The sequence below is a fragment of the Perca fluviatilis genome, chromosome 14, assembly GCF_010015445.1.
Source record: "Perca fluviatilis chromosome 14, GENO_Pfluv_1.0, whole genome shotgun sequence".
Classification (NCBI taxonomy): domain Eukaryota; kingdom Metazoa; phylum Chordata; class Actinopteri; order Perciformes; family Percidae; genus Perca; species Perca fluviatilis.
The window spans coordinates 5,417,478-5,436,534 of NC_053125.1; the positions used below are offsets into that span (position 1 = coordinate 5,417,478).

The 19,057-nt window shown below is 38.3% G+C and overlaps 2 protein-coding genes across 4 annotated transcripts in view; both read right to left on the reverse strand.

The window, feature by feature from the left end:
• Positions 1-995: 995 nt before the first annotated feature.
• Positions 996-5,625, reverse strand: LOC120572332. Of its 2 annotated transcripts, XM_039821607.1 has the most exons (3): positions 5,190-5,625; positions 2,910-3,275; positions 996-1,920 (listed from the first exon to the last, which is right to left on the reverse strand). In XM_039821607.1, exons 2-3 carry the CDS (start codon positions 3,261-3,263, stop codon positions 1,417-1,419), a joined length of 858 nt encoding a protein of 285 aa, XP_039677541.1. In that variant the 5' UTR covers positions 3,264-3,275; positions 5,190-5,625; the 3' UTR covers positions 996-1,416. The 2 variants fall into 2 exon arrangements, with proteins under 2 accessions (XP_039677541.1, XP_039677540.1); XM_039821606.1 differs by lacking the exon at positions 5,190-5,625 and having other exon boundaries at positions 2,910-4,148.
• A 1,458-nt stretch (positions 5,626-7,083) lies between these two features.
• Positions 7,084-19,057, reverse strand: part of nat16 (N-acetyltransferase 16) — a 50,595-nt gene continuing 38,621 nt past the window's right edge. For both annotated transcript variants that reach the window (XM_039821609.1, XM_039821608.1), the window contains 3 exons: positions 17,416-17,640; positions 16,946-17,289; positions 7,084-16,438 (listed from right to left, as the gene is read on the reverse strand). In XM_039821609.1, the coding sequence (XP_039677543.1) occupies positions 16,210-16,438; positions 16,946-17,289; positions 17,416-17,640 (798 nt within the window). In that variant the 3' untranslated portion in view covers positions 7,084-16,209. The remainder of the gene's footprint in view (positions 16,439-16,945; positions 17,290-17,415; positions 17,641-19,057) is intronic.

Sequence of the window (19,057 nt, forward strand, 5' to 3'; positions counted from 1 at the left end):
GCAAGATCATTTATATAACAATGCATTTTTATTTTACATTAAGACTTTGTTTTCTATTACTCTCAAATCAATATGCATGGGTAAGAAGTCACGTGATTGGGATAAACCGGTAAAGTCACACGACAGAGCATGTTAAGCCGAGGAAATCTCACATTAACAGTCAAACACAAAATAAGGACAAAATAGAAATAAACAAATCAGAAAAATATATACAAATAATCTTTCAACGTCTTAATCTTTAGGCCAAGCAGCCTATCCCATCATTCATCAGGGTAAATACAAACTCGCCCTAAACTGAAGACCACCGGCAGCACTCTCTACACACCTGAGCACAATCCACCAGACTGTATTGTGACTTAGGTTATGAGTCATTTGAACTTTGCTAGCAGTACTGTTGAGTCAACATTAGCTGTGCTAAGTCTGGAAATAACTGTTGTGGACGCCATTTTAGGCAGCAGTAGCAGTAGACCAGCAAACTCCAGTGTTCTGTGAAATGACTGTTTTTATCAAAGGAGTCTGGTGGCTTTGAAGAGAGTGATAGAACTGCTGCCGTTCCCTGTCAGAAAGGGCTGTCGACAGCACGTAAAGCTGTGAAACATTGTAACTGCTGTTGATTTTTATGGTCCATTTTTTAGGTTGCTAACATACTTTTTGATGGTCAACAGCAGTACACATATATATAGTTTGTGTTGTAGTACGTTTTTATGATCCTAATGTGGCGTCCACAGCAGTATATTGCTTAGAATCCTGTCTGCTTCTCTAAAATTGGCCAGTGCTGTCAGCCATCTAAGTTACTGTACTCTACTATACTATACTGTACTGTTCTGTACTGTACTCTACAGTACTGTACTCAAACAACGTCATCATACAGGAACCTACGTCAGGTCAAGTGGGTAAAAGTTTTTAGAAGGCCTAGGTAAAACAGCATTTTGACGATAAAACATACTTTTTTCGACCCAAATGTTTGGATTTGAATACATAAGAAACCCTACTGGGAAGATACAGAACAATATAAAAACCTGAAGAAAAAAGATATTATTATTTCAGATAACGTACATTAAATAGTTGGTATGATTATATTATATATTATAGGTGCATTTATGTGCAAGCAATAATTGTCATGTAATGCTGCAGCTGGGTCATTCTAACTACTCCATGAAAATACATCATCATTTATTATATTTTGTACACATGTTTTATGATGGATTGGTTATTATGTACACATTATTTTCAGTTATTTTCAATGTTTACTTTGGAAAGAATTTACAAACCTATCATTGCTCCATGGCCCTGCTATAAAAACATGACAGTGTACCTTTTTTACTGGCTTGTTTCTTGAAGGCACTAGATCCGTGACATTGTTTGATAGGTTATGGCAATATAATACAGTTGTTGCTCATCAGAATCAATCTCCCTTCATGAATTGTCCTGCTCAAACCCCTCATCCAACAGGTAGAAAGAGGAGAGTGAAATTGTCTGCCAGGTATCAAAAATATTATCTTGCTCATTATTTTCACTATCACGAATGAGAGGTCTATTGGGATCTCCACTGATTTCACCAGTGCTGTCATCTTTCTTTTCAGTGGGATGGCCACTGCCACCACCTGCATTTGTGTCGGGAACAGTCCTGCCATCTGGGTTTTGTCCCTGCGTCTCGTGTCTATGAATAGTCGTAATATGTCCTCTACAGAGTTGTTCTGCTCTTTCTTTTGCTATTCTTCTTAGCTCGTCTTTCAAAAGACTGCTCACCTCCTCTGACAGAAGACCTTCATAAACCCATCTGTAGTAGGGAGGGCAACACAGGTTGTATCGAGACACAGAGCTCCTTTTCCACATACTCATTCTAATATGGCAGGCTTTTATAAAATCAAAGATGATCCAAAGCAAAAGAATTCCAGAGATTACACCGAAACCAATGACCTAGAAAAGAAACAAAGGATAATAAGTCGCTGTAAGATGTTGTGTAAAAGCATATTGAATAACAACATCGAAATCATAAAGTAAAGTACTTTTATAGTGCTTTAACATTATCTTCTCAAGTACATTATTGTAAAGGTTACTTTTCCACTTATGCTTTTAAATACATAATATGCATTTATAAGACTGTAGAATTGGGCCCTTCAAGACATGCTTCACTTTTTCATAATGTTAATGATGGAACCGGTCTTGCTTTCAGGGAATATCAAATAGTTTTGATATTATTTAAATGTTAATGCTTTAGACTATTTATTTTTTACAATTACAAATTGTACTCCTCTGGCTGAAGCTGGCCGAAAAAACAGTGTTTTATCATCGGATTTCATTTGATGAAGTGAACTAAAAAATTTTTGCCAGATCTCTTGCTTCAATTGAAATCCTTTGAATGTACTGGTTCTCTTCTCTTGTTGTCTTTGTCTGACCAAGTTTCAGATACAGATAGAAGTCAGAACACACTTGAGCTTGAAATACATTTAGGTAAGACCAGGATTTTTTTTAAACAATATCACCTCATAATAATGGGACTTTATTGTTGAAATCTTTGTTTTTATATTTTACCTTTTGTAAATGTATCAACCTTGACATTGTTATGTTATACTTTTTCCTTCAGGCCTAATGGGATTAATTTTCTCTTCTAATACATATTCGCTGTTGAGATCTTAGATATTTCTTCTTACGTTTCTCTGGTGAGAGTTGTAGTACCAGTATCATTTGTCTCAGTTCGAACTGCCCAAAATGGTTTTAAAGTACATAGGTAGTTAGTTATGTAGTTAATAGTATCTGCTGACAACATTTATATTACTAAAAGGATTCTCCATTAATGAAATGTGCGATAAAACACGTTTTTGTGTTAATTACTAATTTCTGAATAATAATGCAAAAATGTTGCAGCTCCTAACATTTAGTTTATTAGATTGCTGTGTGTCACTTACACGTGATTTAATCTTATAATCAGCTTCGATGAGTGTCTCCTCGTAGGTCTGATTTGTCTTGCAAGGAATCCCGGTCTGGGAGCTATTGAGGTTTGTTTGCAGGCAGAAGTACCAATCTCCATCAAACAGAACCGTGGACCCCCAAACAGCAGTCAGAAAAAGATATTTCATCCAAAACTTCACAAAAGAGGTGCAGAAATTGTTGACAAAATAATTACAGCTGCGACAAAACATCCCCATTTGGTAGACGGACTCAATTAAGGTGACCATCGAGATGAGGATCAAAGGAGGGGCAGCCATGAACACTCCATCATTTAGATGTACACCTGGTCTGCATGAGCAACGAAAATCCATATCGAATAAGTACTGCAGAATGAAGAAGAGGGCTATGAGCAGGAAAATGCCCACAGACTTTGTAATGAGTTTGATCAATCCTTGAGGAAAATCACCAAGGTGGTGCAACATTCTGGCCGAAAAGACTGAAAAATAGTAGAAAAAATAGTTCAAATCTGATTATCTATAGGATGATTTCAATATTGAGTTCTGGTTTTCTATATGATGATGTTACAACGCAGTCTTCCTTTGCTCTCGGTAGCTATGTTTTGTCCTCTCAGCGCAAAAAGATAAAATATTTGTGTGGGAAAATTGTCTGTCCTCTTAACAGTAAAGTGAAGATGTGTCAGCCACAAGAACAAAACAGGAAATGTTAAGATTGTCTGTGGCATTTACCTTGTCTGCACAGCATGCTCATGTGTTAACCACAGCGTGCCAGCCCTTTCATAACAATGATACAACATGCTTTCACTTTTCATTACCACCGTTACTTTGATTTAATCCTGTCTGTTATTCAGAGAACACTTGCAGGTCTACCTGTTGTGAAGCATTATCATTTGTACCTGTAATCTCCTGTCTACAAGTCATTTTCAATGACTTGTAGACTTGTAGTCAAGCCGGTGACGTGAAGCTACAAATGCCTGATGACCGTAGTCCCTGAATGAAGGTGCCTCAAATCAAAGTTTGTTTTCAGCGCTCCAATTATGCGGCAAAGTGTCAACCATCACATGATTTTATTTACCATTTCCATTCCCCTTCTCTCTCCTTTCTCTAGCTAGAGCCGTGTGTATTATTTTTGTGTAAAGCTGGGAAGTAGATGTGTAGCCAAGGTATGGAGACAGATTAGTTAGTTGAGTGATAAGCTAATAAAAACTAGACTAAGAGTCTACAGCCATGCTAGCAGCTTTATACTTAAAGGTGACCTATTATATAGCATTTTCAGGTTTATACTTGTATTTTGTGTTTTGTACTATAACATATTTACATGCTTAAATGTTGAAAATTCTCATACTGCACATGGCTGCTGCTCCTGTATTCAACCTCAGTCTGAGACGCTCTGTTGGAGCTACTGTCTTTCGGTACTTTGTGCCATGAGAAGACTTGTAAACCAAATACTACACAACCGGTCATGTCTCAGCAGTAATGTGACCCGAAATTGGGGAGAAATGACCAAAAATGTCTGCCAAGATTACAGGTTTCCCTGGCCTTAGCACGCAGCTACTATAGTTAGCATTAGCACTAATAGAATATAGCAGCACTTTCTACAGTCAAAATTCGCAGATAAAGGCTTTTAAACCAAATACTACGTAACCCGAAATGTTTCAGGAGTAATGTGACCCGGAATTGGGGAGAATTTAACAACATTGGCAGCCAAGTTGACATCTTCTACTGCCTTTAGCATGTAGCTACATGGGACCACCTCAGAATCCAGCAGTTCCTGCCTGAGCAGATGTTGAAACCAGAGCGTTCAGAACCGTTGGAAATCTGAACGTTTTAGCTCACAGGGATTTCTCTACTCCTCAGATCTCTGCGGGGTAAATCCAGACAGCTAGCTAGACTATCTGTCCAATCTGCGTTTTCTGTCGCACGACTAAAACTACTTTTGACCGTACACGTTCCACCAAAACAAGTTCCTTCCTGAGGCTATTTTGCAGAGGCACCGTTATTTTGTCCGGCGCTTAGTGCAACTGTGATTGGTTTAAAGACATGCCGATAAACCAGAGGACATTTTTCTCCCATCCCGGAATGCTGTGTTGACTAGCCAGACCCTCTTCTGCAGCGCTGGGGAGGAAGGTCTGGCAATGCGAGACTACTTGTATTGAGACTAATTTCTCTACAAAAAAGAACATCCGTCATGCCCAGCTCCTGCTCCTAGTTCATGTTTTTAGTTTTCTTTCACATTCATCATCTTATATTGCTCACTTCCTGTATTGTTTTGATACTCACCGTTTGTTTCTGTTGCAGGTCGCTTTCCTTCTGGTCTCGTCTGCCTTCCCGTCTTGTGTGTTCACCTGGCCTGCACAAATGTCCTGCACCTGTGTCTAATTGTCTCCCCCTCCCCCCTCAAGTAAGCTATATATGCACTCCTTTTCCCTTTATTCAGTGCCAGTTTAATTTCTACACTCGTGTGTTGCATTCCCCGTTTCTAGTAAGTGTTTGTTCTGACCATTCTGCCTGTTTTTTGACAAAAGTTACCTTTTCGACCGGTGCCTGTTTTGACCCAGCCTCTGTATTGTGTTTTGGATAACCATTGCTTGATCTTTGTACCGCTTTTGTACGATAAACTCCCTTTTGTGACTTTAACTGCGTGTCTAAATCCTGCATTCTGAGTCCCCTTTTGTCTGACAGTCCCAGTCTGAGTAATTCTGAGTGTGATCATCTGTCCCACCTCTTTATACATGTGTACTGTACACACAATGTGTTTAGAGTTACAGCTAATATTTCTTAAAATACTTGTACGTACAAGTTTTAAGTGTGAATATATTTGTGAGAATTGCATGTTTTGTGCTGTTTTCTGTGACTTCAAATGTCGTGATATGCTTAGGAGAATATTTTCTATAAATAGATATCCCACTGCACAACAATCCAAGTGCTGTGCTACAAAAAAAATTCATATAAAACTGTAATTATAAAATCTATGTTAGGTAGCCACAGAATGAATTAAACAGTAGTGGAAAAAGGATTTAAATCCTTTATTTACAAAAAGCTATCAGTACCACAATGGAATAATACTGCATCCAAAAGTTTACGTAACACGTATGGAAGTCATATGTACTGTAGTAAAATATCAGGTCATGGGTGTTTTCACATTGTTATATTACTGTTGCATTAGGATGTATATGTTCTACTGTAAATATCTCAATTTTCTGCGTACTGCTGGTGTCAAACCCTTCAAAGAATAGTTCAACATTTTGAGAGAAACTTGCCTATTTTTAAGTTTTGGTCAGAGCCAGGCTAGCTGTTCCCACCAGCCCCAGTCTTTATGCTTAGCTAGGCTAAACAAATCCTGACTTCACCCTTTACTTAAAAAATAGTTAAACATTTTGGAAAATACAGTTATTTACATTTGTTCAGCGAGTAAGACCGTTTGATATCAATCTCATATGTTTTAAGTACAGAGCTGGAGTCAAGACGTGGTTAGCCTAGCTTAGCATAAAGACTGGAAGGAGCAGGAAAAAGCTAGCCTGGCTCTGGCGAAAGTTAAAAAAGTGATGACTAACACGTGCCTCGTTGGTTTAATATGCACGAAAACAGAAATGATAAAAATACAATTAGCAGTTTTGGGGAAGTGCAGTAACTGTGTGCAGCTCCCCAACGTGTTGTCAGTGAGCCAGGTTTGGTACCACTGTGGCTGTACAGACACATTTCGAGACACTGCACATAAGTAGCCAACTGGGCGGATGAATAAACTGTTCTTTATCAAGGAATAGTTCCAGCATGCAACTCAAGCCCTAAAACCGCAATTGTGGTTTTTAGATTTCTGTTTCCATACACGTTTTTACTAGCTAGCTTGTTAATCAGTGCGCTTTTAGAGGTGTTTGTAGTCCAGGCTATGACTGTTTCCCCCTGCCTCCAGTCTTTATGCTAAGCTAGGCTAACCACGGCATGTCCCCAGCTCTGTACTGTACACAAAGACATGAGATTGATATCCATCTTCTCGTGTTCCCCTGGGGAAAAAATAGCAAATAGGTGTATTTCTCTAAGAGTGTGAACTATTTCTTTGAAGCACAGACATGATACTGATACATTGTCAGCTAAGTCTCGGATAGAAAGAAATAAGAGTGTTTCCAAACATTTTTGAAACATTCCTATGAAAGGAGGAAAATGACATGAAAGAAAACACAGACTCATCACTTGTCTTTACTGAAAATACAACAAATGAGGAAGGTTTGATCATGTTCCCCCTTTTCCGGGGGTCCAAGGCATTATCAATCAAGCCATGATAAAGCAATCACTACAAATCAAGCACAGAGAAAGATTTAATGTACAGAGATAAAGATTTGCATCACTGAGTGCATATTAAAATAAAATCTTTAAAGCCTACATATTTCTATCATCACACTGGCTAGTTTAAACTCTAGCAGTGCATCTTATTTATATTTTGCATGTAACAACGTTAGTCTTTAATTAAAGTAACTAGTTACTACAGATGTCAGGTTAATGTAGTGGAATAAAAAGGACAATATTTCCCTCTGAAATGTAAAAGTATAAGATCTCACAAAATGGAATTACTCACATAAAGTACTTAAAAACTAGTATACTAAATGTACTTAGTTACGTTTTTACTTTTTTTTTTTTATCTCTTGGCTTAACTAACCCAAACCCGCATTACTCCCTCAGAACACAGCCATTTCAAACTCTCATTGTGTTATTCTTTTAGTTGTTAAAATATAGTCTTATTTTCAATGCCACTGTATACTGATGACCAACTGCTCTACATGTCATTTGTCAAATGGTTCAGCTTTGGAGAAATATTGTCAAACCGACAGAGAAAGGCTTATCTCACATGACACTATATGATTGTTTCTGGACATCAAGATGTGCGACAAGAACATGTGTTTTTCACTGAAGTCGATGCTACTTTACAGGAGATGGGAGCTTATCTACAGTATAATTGCCAAAGACAACTAAAGTGCATGCTGCTTTACCCACTAACTTAATGGCTTGCACAGTAAGTCATAAACATACATTAATATTACACTTAACCCTATACTACTTATAGGGTTTGCAGCACAATGTGTTAGCATTTTATTCAGTTGTATACAAAGTATACAATGATCACATTTTTTTAAACAAAGTGCTATAAGAAAGAAAACCTTCAATCTTTCAATTCAGTGTCACATTCAACCACTGATATCACCTTTGACTTTTGTTTGCGTGCTATGGGGCTACAAAAAAAGAAACATTTAACCCACAGATAACATTTCTACTAAAAGCGAATAAAAACTCTAGAAATGTGCTGCTTTTTTTTCATATATTTTGGTAAGCTAATTGACAAACATGGAAGTTCAGCAGTCATGAAATTTGGCACTTCTTTGAGCTTCCCTCAAGCACACATTGCATCCACATCCAGTGAAGAAATATTATGCATAAAATCCAGTGTATCTACTGAACATGTATATTTGTGCGGTATATTTTCTATATATAGAAGTAAGCATAGGCATCCAGCACTCTGGAAACAAACACATCTGAGACTTCATGGCTGAAGATACTTTCCCTGATTAGTGGGATTTTGGGGCGATACTGGGCTCTATAACCAATCTTTAAAAGTTTTGCAATCCTTTTTATCTAACGTTATTTTCCTCCATCATCAAATACATCCTCTGTGTTAGCATCCCTGTCTTGTACACGATGGTGATGTAAGCTAATGCTAGTTGTATGGTAGCATAAACCCATGAAAATGGTATTTTATTAGACATGGTGCCCAGTTTTATGAGTTGTTACTAATAACTTTGTTAATGGTTGATACATCATTTATAAATGCTTTATAAAGCAGTAATAAACTATTTGTACAAAGAACTTTTGGATTATCGGGTTGTGAAAAAAACATTAGAGACTGTCCTCCAATTAAAAATGGCAGCATCAATTGTTTGTTCAAATGCCTAAATACAACATTTATCCGGTGAGAAAGTCTATTGACCGTGTGAATTATGAAATGTCTATGAGAGCAATGACAGTGGTAGCTATAATGTTAGTGGCCGCTGTTTGTTTCACATTTCTTACCAATACTAAATGTTTGTTTCTTTAAAATCAAAATTCTCTTGACGAAGGTCCCCTAACCTTGACAAAAAGTAGTTCCAAACCACAATATTTTCCTACTAACCAAGTGTTTTTTGTGCCTAGACTTAACCAAACCTTAACCCCAGTGGAGGAAGATAGGAAATGTCATAGATCTCGGCAGATCTAAGCAGAGAAGAGCGCCACCACATATTAAAACACATGAATGTACCCAAAATATGTACACGTCTAAAAGAAACAACAACCAAAGCCCAGAGAAGTGTCTTCCAGCCCTCATTTTCTAATAAAGCCATCAAATCTATTCAAGTTGCCATTAATTTGAGTTCAATACGCAGCCCCAGAAGATCTGAGTGCTGAAGAGCTATTTCAAAATACAAAATTTATTATGCTTGAAGATGATACACTGTACACCATGCAATCTTGAAACCCAAATGTTGCCCTTATTACTGGCCTACAAAGCATGAATAAATTATTGAATCATAAAACATTAAAGAGATTATAGAGCTATTAATGTGGAAACCCTTTAAAAAGAATTACTTTAAAAACTAAATATTAAAAAGGGTTAATGCAATACCTCTCTTGGCCTGTGTTTATCTGTCATGCAAAACCAAAAAAATGCCCTTGTTTACAGTTTTTACTGATCTCTATTAAAAAAGGATTTAATAACAAGCATCCCTTGTGTGAAAGTGGTACTGAAAGGGATAATCCAAGAACTCTGTTGGGCAATGTGTTATACAGTCATACAAAATCACACTGCAGTTATGCCAATACTGTAGTAAACTCTTAAGCCTTGGGTTAAATTACCTCATCTTTTTCTTCTACGTCGAATGTACGTAGAAGTGTTTTTGATCATATTTAAAAAGGCGATCGCAGAAATTCATCAAACCACATCTGTTAGATTGATCTCAATCTGCAGAACTCAGTGGCAGAAACTAGTTTTAATACGTGAAGCGATGTTAAAGACCTCAGAAGTCTGTAGGATACTCTTCACCTTTTGGATATGGGGTTAGAGGGAATTATGTAAGCATTTACTGTTTGGACTTGTAGATGTAATGTACGATTTGGATCATTAACAAGGCAAAGAAACACAGACGCAAAATCTACAGCTTCAGCCAGAATCATTTGCATGCCAATGCCAAATTGTTTAAAATGTCAAAATGCTCTCGATAAGCCATAATAAAAGCATTCAAAAGATTTTCAAATGTCTGAGTCAATTTCATGGAAGTGTTTTAAAAGGAGAAAAAGAATTTGATCAACATTGGAGCTTTGCAACTTTCTTTTTGTGTATTTTGTGTGCATGTGGTAGCCAAACAGTTTGATATAACAAATCAAAAATGACAAAAATAAAACTCAAAATGGCAGCACAAATTGATAAAAATTGACCAGGCCAATTTATTGAGGTTGCCATGACCCTAGCAACTCGAAAGGTAAAAAGAAGTTTGTTGGTACAAATTTTTTTTCAAGGATTACAAGTCAAAATATTGAGTTTACAACTTTAAGCCTTCAGTATTCTTTAAAGAAAGTATTTTTCTAAGTGTCTAGAAGCGCCTTTCTGATGGTGGGATCATGAGGGATGTGAAAAGTTATTTTTTAAGATTCGTCACATCCGGACCACAAAGACGCGCAAAAGACAGAATTATTACGACGGCAGGCATTATGGCCCCGTCTTTAAGTGTGGCCATTCGTAACATGTATAAACACTTATCTCCTACTTCCTTTGAAGCATACTGAGGCCTTGAGATGGATGAAGGTTCTACAAGGGATTATTGATTTGTAGATAGGAAAGAAACAATTTACCAGATTAGAGAACAACCAGCAGATCTCCTAATGTCTTTTGCCTGAAGCAGCTGATAATATCAGAACTAAAGAAGGCAGAGAATGCTGAAATGGTGCTAAACTTAAAGTGGCAGCAGGGCGAATTGAGTGAACATTGAAAATAGAAAGATTTATTCACTTAAAAGTGAGGTGATCAGTGATGGGTTGACAAGTTCTTAAAGATAAATTCACAACTGGCCACTGTTTGTTTCCTCTGAATGAGGCTATCATAAGCTCTTTTTTTGCCATTCAAGTGTTACCATTACTGTAAGTCTTCCTTCTGGCATCTCACAAGCTCAGTGGCTTTCCAGCACAACGTACAGTATTTACATGTATTACATATTATTATGACAAGACAACAAAAATAAGTTAATACGTATATTTATCATAAGGTTATGTGAAACTTAACAGAGGTTGTATTTGATTGTGAGGAAACTATGGAGCTAATTGTACAGAGTGTTTTTCAAAGAAGGGTGTGGAGAAGGGCTGCATATACATTTCTTCATTACCGGATAAAGGCTTTCAAAAATCATTATCTTTTATCTTCCTAGACATCTTCACACAGAAGGCAGTAGAGCACATGGGTGGTTAAGATGATTGTTGTTTTTAGTTATTTTCTTGAAATCCCAGGAAAACTATCAAAATGAACAAGCTTTGTTTTTTCGTGATAACATAATTAACAAAACTTACCAAACTGACTTCTCATGATCATTTAGACAAAATTGGCTAAAATTCATGTGTGGCAATTCAACTATTAATGTTACATTACATGTCATTTAGCTGACGCTTTAATCCATAGCGACTTCTAATGAAGTGAGAGGGAGGGGAACTTGTTTTTAGTGGCGGAGCACCTGGAGAAAACCTAATGCAGGCATGGGGAGAACATGCAAACTCCACACAGAAAGGCCCAGGACGACCAGTGTTCGAACCCGGTACCTTTGTGCTGTGAGGCCACAGTGCTAACCATTGGGCCACCATGCTGCAATTGCACTTCCAAGTCCAATGAAGTCATGGTATTATACTGGAAAACCGGTGGTTCGCTAACTCTGAGTTGGGAGTGATAAGCTGCCAACAAGAAACCAAGTATCTTGGGGTCTTGTTTACAAGTGAGGGTAAGATGGATTTACCAAACTGTTGTGTTGAAGAGGGACCTGAGCCTGAAAGCCGAGCATTGGATTTACTGGTCGATTTACATTCCAGCCTTCACCTTCTGTCATGGTGGTCTTTGGTCACTTGGGTTTAGAGAGTATTACTGCCCTAAGTCAAGGAATGGAACACGAGATCTCAAATAAATTGGTGCTGCATCAACTGTAATGTGGACACTGTATCGGACTGTCATTGTTGAGGCAAAGCTCTTGATTTAGCAGTTGATTTATGAGTCTCAACCCTCAATGATCAGCAATGACCGAAAGAATGAGATTGTCGCAGTAAGTTTCCTTCACAGGGTGTCTGTTCTTACTCTTAAAGAAGGGGTGATAAACTTGGATCTGGAAGAAACTCGGAGTAGAGCCACTGCTCCTTCATGTCAAAAGGAGCCAGTTGAGGTGGTTCATGCCTCATGAACACCTTTTCTTTAAAGTTTATCCGGACATGTCCATCTAGGAGGAGACTCCAGGGCAGACAAAGAACATGCTGATGGGAAAACATATGCCATCAAGCTGCGGAATGTCTTGGGATACCTGGGGACTAGCTGGGGGATGAGGCTAACGAGAAGTATGTATGTAAGTATGTACCTTGCTTAGCCTGCTGCAACTGCGACCAGGATGGATAGATGGGAATGATCTATGATCAGCTCGCGCAAGTTCACTATACTATAAACCAACTGTTTCCTACCAATGGAAAACTATCTCTACTACTAGTAATACTATAAGGAATAGGGTAGGATGGAATGTTTAATGAATGTAGTATACTTATCAAGGCCACACTATTTTCGAATACCACAACTTTGACCAGCCCCAGTGGACTGTAAGCCGCTACCTACTGGCAGACTTTGGAAGGTGGACCTCCCCTCAATGAGCTCCAACCCAAATTGGAAATAATTTTTGGGAACTCCAGAAAATAAACCGTTAAAAGCAGAATATCAGCTGACGCTGATCATAAAATGGTTTATTATCTAATCTAGTTTTAAACCTTCATTCACACATGTCAGCTTATATTGTGGAGCCCAAGATTAAAGTTGTACTTAGTCAAATTGCCACACCAAAACTGGGGCCATGTCTTAGTCCAGTATTGGGCGAGGAATAGGGCTCAGTTCCTTGTTTTAGACCCAGGGTCCCCTAGTAAACCCTGGATTGAGTGAACTAATAACTAATTGTTTCATCTGCTAGTGTCAAATGTTTGTGGCAGTCCTAGATTGTATATGATTATCAGGTCTGAATCCGAATCATGAGAACACAGTTTGGGTTATGTTATGACAAGATCACAATAATGATTCTGTGATCACAATAAAACAGAGATTTGTTAGAATAGTTTAAAAAAAGTATTCTGTGATCACGAAAAAAACTAATATAAAATAATTAGACCCATGGCCCTCTAATCTTCCATATCTTAACTTCAACCCTGGCAGCAAATGATAGGGCATCAGTTTAGATGAGTAGTGACTTTCTTTGGTTACAAACAATAGGGTAAAAAGATAGTTGTCCTCCTATTTTGTTATGCTCCCTGGAATATGTTGAAAATGATGGCCACGCTAAAAGGTCCATCCTACAATGTAAATAATTAAAACAAAAAAAGGAAGGTCTGTTTCATTTAGTTCCCTTTTGTAAAACGTTTTAAGGATTTGACTCATCATTTATCTTTCTTCGGAAAAGAGGCCCAGTCATCCTCACACCTAGAAAATTGCATACCAGAAGAAGAAAGGGTTCAAAGTCAAGATAAAAGATGGTCAAGGCAACAGAGAGGTAAAAATAGTTCTATACAAAACTGACATGTTTTTCCATCAAGATATTTCTGTCTGGCTCAGACTAATGGTCCTGTGTTACACCCTCTATATGGGCTTTAAAGGGAGATTTAGAGAGTGTAACAAGTGTGCTATGGATGCTTATATGATGTCATGGCCACAGGGGCAAGTAATCACTAGAGAAAACTTTAAAAATGTTTAAAAAAACAAAAACATTTTTAGGCGTGCTCTGGTGCCTCTAGAAGAGGTTAAATATGTTGGTGATAATGGACTACATGTAGATGGAGGCCAAAGAATGTGAAGTAGAGTATGTCATTTCCTCCACCAAGTTCATTATTTTCTATATGGCACAGATAGGTATTGTGCTTATACCATGGCCACTTAGATGTTCTACAACAATTGTAAACCACCTTGGTAGTGCTGACCCAATTATCCCCTGTCTATTAAAATTGGGTCTGACTGCTCTCGGAACCCCTTTGAGCTTGGGTCTCTTTAGAAAAAACATAAACTTTGGGATGTTCTTTTTTAATTTTTTGTAAATGTTGTGATATCTCATTGGATAAGTAAAATATTGAGCCTACTGGTGGCATTATGAAAAGTCAAGGAATATTCCAGAGTCATTAGGATTCATCCTCTGTCTAATGACAATCCATCCAGTAGTTGTCAAGATATTTAAGTCTGGACAAAAGTGGTGGACCAACCTACAGTACCAACCGTCATCCCTGTAGCCATGTAGTTAGCATGTTAATGGACATGTGTCTGAAATTAGTACTGTCCTTGGCCATGGTATAATCCACAATATTCTGTACAGTAAACTAGAGATTAGTTTGCTCTAACATAGCCAAAGCTGGTCTTGTGTAGTTACAGGGAACACTGTATTTCAAAAGGCGTTTGCCAGCTAATATTAGTGATGGTTAAAACAAATAAGTATATTACTGTTAATTCTAACACAGTTATTTTCATTCTACTCCTTCTCCCTGCTTCATCTGAAGCCAGTAGTAAACTGCACAGTAGTCTGTTAAACATTTTCAAGCATTAGCATTTTGTTTGGCATTATGCTAGCAATCTACAAAAGTAAGCCCAGATTTCACGTACAGCTTCAGAAGTTAATAATTTCTGTTAAAATCTTATTGCAGCATTTAAGTGAAAATATTAAATTAGTAACATGTATATACAGTAAAAGATTTGAAACAATAAAAAGACAAAAGCTAAGACATAAGCTTGACGAAGGATAAATTGTCAGCCATTTTGTGACTGACATTCATTTCGATGACAGGCTTTGTTTGTTGTTTCTGCAGAGATTTGTTGACGATGTCCCTAAGGTAATACTAGTTAGTAGATGCACCCATAACCTTAGAGCGATGGGATCTGTAAATTACCCATATTTGATTCTGAACTATTCCTTTTCAGTCTAACGTAGACACAACCTGTCTGTGTAGTTTTAATAAAGTGCCTTCAGAGTTGTGCAGATTTAGTAACCCAACTCAGCTTGTGTATATATTTAGAAGGTTCATATTTACAGAAATAACAGAGATGAAAGGTTTGAGATTCCCTAAGGGTACTTAGGCAACATTTTCTTCAAAGAATAGCATTTGCATGTTGACTGTTTTTAGGTTTTAGGTTACATCAATGCTACCGGTGTGAGAAAGCCTTCCCAATCTCATCACTCTTATTACACATTTTCATGTCATACGACATACAGAGGGTGGATATAATACGAAAAAACTATGCAATCATTATAATAAAATTTGAGATAAGCTAAGAAGCTGATTTATTAAACTCTATATGTCCCTTTTAAGGCTGTAGTTTGTAGTGTTGTGGCATTGGACTGCATTGGGTTAGGATTAGCCTATGGTTAGGGTTAACCCTAACTCTATCCCTAACACTGATGTTTTGGACCAAAAATGCACCAACGTTTGCAAAAATGTGCACCGTTGACCAATTGTAAACCATCTTGAAAATGCAGCCAATTATCCTCTGGCTATTCAAATGGGGTCCGACTGCTCTTGGAACCCCTTTTTCCAATTGGGTCTATTTAAAACAAATTTACTTTGGGTTTGCTTATGTTTTCCAAACGTTTTGACCCATGAAGACCTCTACTAAGGGGTGTTTATGTTATTTAGTCCCCACTCTCTATGTACATTGTGGGAATGAAATATTAAGTACCTCAAAACTACCGCCTTAAAAATGGTACTAATGACTGTAAAGTAGTATCAACACCTCTGACCCCAACTGAATATTAATCGTTAAGATAGCTGATTACATGATGTTTTCATGGTTTTATGTCCACTCCCTGTATTTGTTTGTGTATTGTTAAATCTAACTTACTGCACTCTTAGAAGTTGTTGTTGTTTTGTAGAAACTACATTTAGTTTGCTTGGTTTCTATCTCCTCAGTACAGAGGGTTGTGTTTTTCTGTTAAGTGTAATTGAGTTGTCCATTCCTTGTTGTCTAGACCCTTGTCTTCATTCTGGCTCCTTCGTCTTCTACTCTTTTCCCATCCACCGTCTGTAACTAGACGACGTCTGACTCCACCACGCATTGCTCGGTGTACTCCTTCACCAGCTCCACGCTCAATGTGTTGCGGCAGAATTCGGCCATGGCCTTCCAGAGTGGCGGGTCCAGGAACATCTGGCACATCACGTGACCCTTCAGGGTAGCAGTGTGGCGGTGCAGGTGGCACAAGAACTGCTGCCGAGCCAGGTCCAGGTCTTTACCGAACATGTCAATGTTCAGGTAATACCTGGTTAAATAAAAAGGTGTACCAGTAAGAAAACAATGTCTTATTTTGAAAATGATAACTTGTGCTTTTAAATGTTATGAGTATCTTATAGGTGCTATGTGCAGTATCTAATAAATGTACAACTCTGGCACCCCTAATGATACTATCAAAACGTTGTATCTCCATATTTTGTCATTTTCATTTTTTTTTCATATATCACTGCTATTGGACACCCTTTATGCCTGTCTGTGGGTTTTACAAATATGTAAACAGTGGTGAGGCAATTTCATCTGACTTCATCTGAGGTTAAAAGCTTAATCAAATGTTTTCAAATTTTTCAAATCGTTTTTTCATTTCCTGAAAAACAAGGTTTTGGACATGTAAGGTTTTCACCCGTCAGCGACAAAAATATGCTTTGGTAAACAGCAGTTCATGTTACTACATTATTGTACGCTTTCTTATGGACAGTAATTGTCCCTGACTTAACCAGCATTATGAATTTGGAATAAACAAAGAAAGGACAGTTACCAGTCATCTCCAATGGGCACCCTAAAAGGGAAGGTACAGAGGCTGGCCATAGCAGGGTTGGACACATCATCCACCATCCAGTCAATGTCCTTCTTCAGTAGAATGGCCATGTTACTGGGCAAAAGCTTGAATGGCTGCCAGTCTTGAATGATGGTGCCATTAGGAAGGAGCCCCTGCAGCAGGTCAGTGGTCAGATACAGCCGGTGGACAGCTGTGTGGTCAAGACGCACCGGAGGAGGGTTTGAAGAGGAGGTGGACAAAGTGGATTGGATGTCTCCATCCAGACCGAGCTCAGACAGACGAAACTTAAGGTCTTCAGCTCTGAAGCGCACCAGCAAAATACCCTGTGGAGAACAAAGTCAATGTATGAGCTGGCGAAGAACTACAACAGAAAACACCCTGAGGCCAGGCTTATTGCCTGAAGCATGTTGGTCATTAACAACAGCCATTAACCATTTTGTTGCTGGTACCTGCTTGGTTATGAGGCGATACTTTTGGAAATCCTTGGGTCCAAGCTGATCGTCACGGGTCAAGCGCGTTACTTTGACCTCAGGGTACTTGGATTTGACCAGCTCGCAGCAAAAGCGCAGCAGAACTCCAGCCACGCCCTTGCCCCTTTCCTGAGGGGCGACACGTAGACCTTCCACCAGCATAGTCTCCCCATCGTCAATCACACACACTGACTCCAGAGCAATCTGACAAGTATCACAGAGGAAGAAGGAAGACAAAATGAAATTACAAACGATCAAATGATGATTGAAAAGATGTCCTTTTTAAGAACTGTATATCATTCCTGTAGCTGGGGCAGAGCAGCATGACCTGTTTCAGAGATTTGGGAAACAAGGACATATTAATTAGAGCATGGAGCGTGAGCCATTGTCTGCTGTTTATCCATGTCTGAGTTGCGGTGGCAGCAGGCTAAGCAACGAGCCAGCAGAACCACATCATCTTCAAAAAAGTACATGATGTGTTTCTGCTAGAGTGATAAGGCTGAGACCCTTAGTGTGCACTGGGACGTTCTAACATTCATCTTTAGTCATGAACTTTGGATGATGACCGAAAGAATGGGGCCATGGATTCAAGCAGCCAAAATTATCTTTCTTATTAGGGGGGCTGGGAGAGTTTTAATTGTTCTTCCTTGTTAGCTGGTATTGGCCATGTTTCATGCTGTGAAGAAGACATTAACAGCAGAAACAGCTCATCAGTCCTGTGAGTAAAATAGATTTAGCCGTTTCCATGGAGATTTTCTAATGCCATACTTCAAAATGCACTTGAGGAATATGTGAATGGAAAAGTTTTGCAGTCATGACTGTAACAAATTACAATTTGATAATTCAGTACAGGGTGGGAAATCAACTTTTTTGCCCACCAGCCAAAGTGGCTGGTGAATGCCCAATTTTACCAGCCACTTTTTCCAGAATTCAAATTTATAAAAGAAAATGCACTAGCATATTTTGAATTGCTTCAATAAATTATTTTTTATTATTAATACATATTTTATTAATAGAATTTATTTATTATATTATATATCTAATTTGAACATATGTGTCAGTGGCTTGTTAATCTTTACATTGTTAGTTAATTTCCTATCCTGGCCTGGGACTCACATTCATAGGTTTGATAAAGGACTTATTGGACTTTAACTTATCATTGATCTTACAATAATGAGAGTAGCTGGCCTCAATTTAGGTCATCCTGTACTCTCATCTCCGGTTTTTCCTGCATCCACCGTGTGTCTGTGTGTCTGTCTGTGTGTGTGTGTGTGTGTGTGTGTGTGTGTGTGTGTCAGTGTTGCCAAGTCCGCTTATTATAAGCGACTTTGGGCTTGTTTTTCTGTAAAGTCGTTTACAAATATTGGTAGTCGTGGGTCGCGGGTTTTTTTGGGCTTGTTTCTAAAGTGTAGTTGTTCATTTGGGCTTGTTCCCAGCTCCATAATAAGTTGTCAAGCAGATATTTTCTATATGTTATTTAAACGTAGGAGTTTGTCTTACCTGTTCCCTCTGTCCCTCCACTTTCCCCATACACACAGGAAACAGCAGTTTTTTCCCACCCACATCCTGCTTCTAATTGCCTCTGACCCAGATGGCAACGAGTACTAGCCAATCAGAGGCA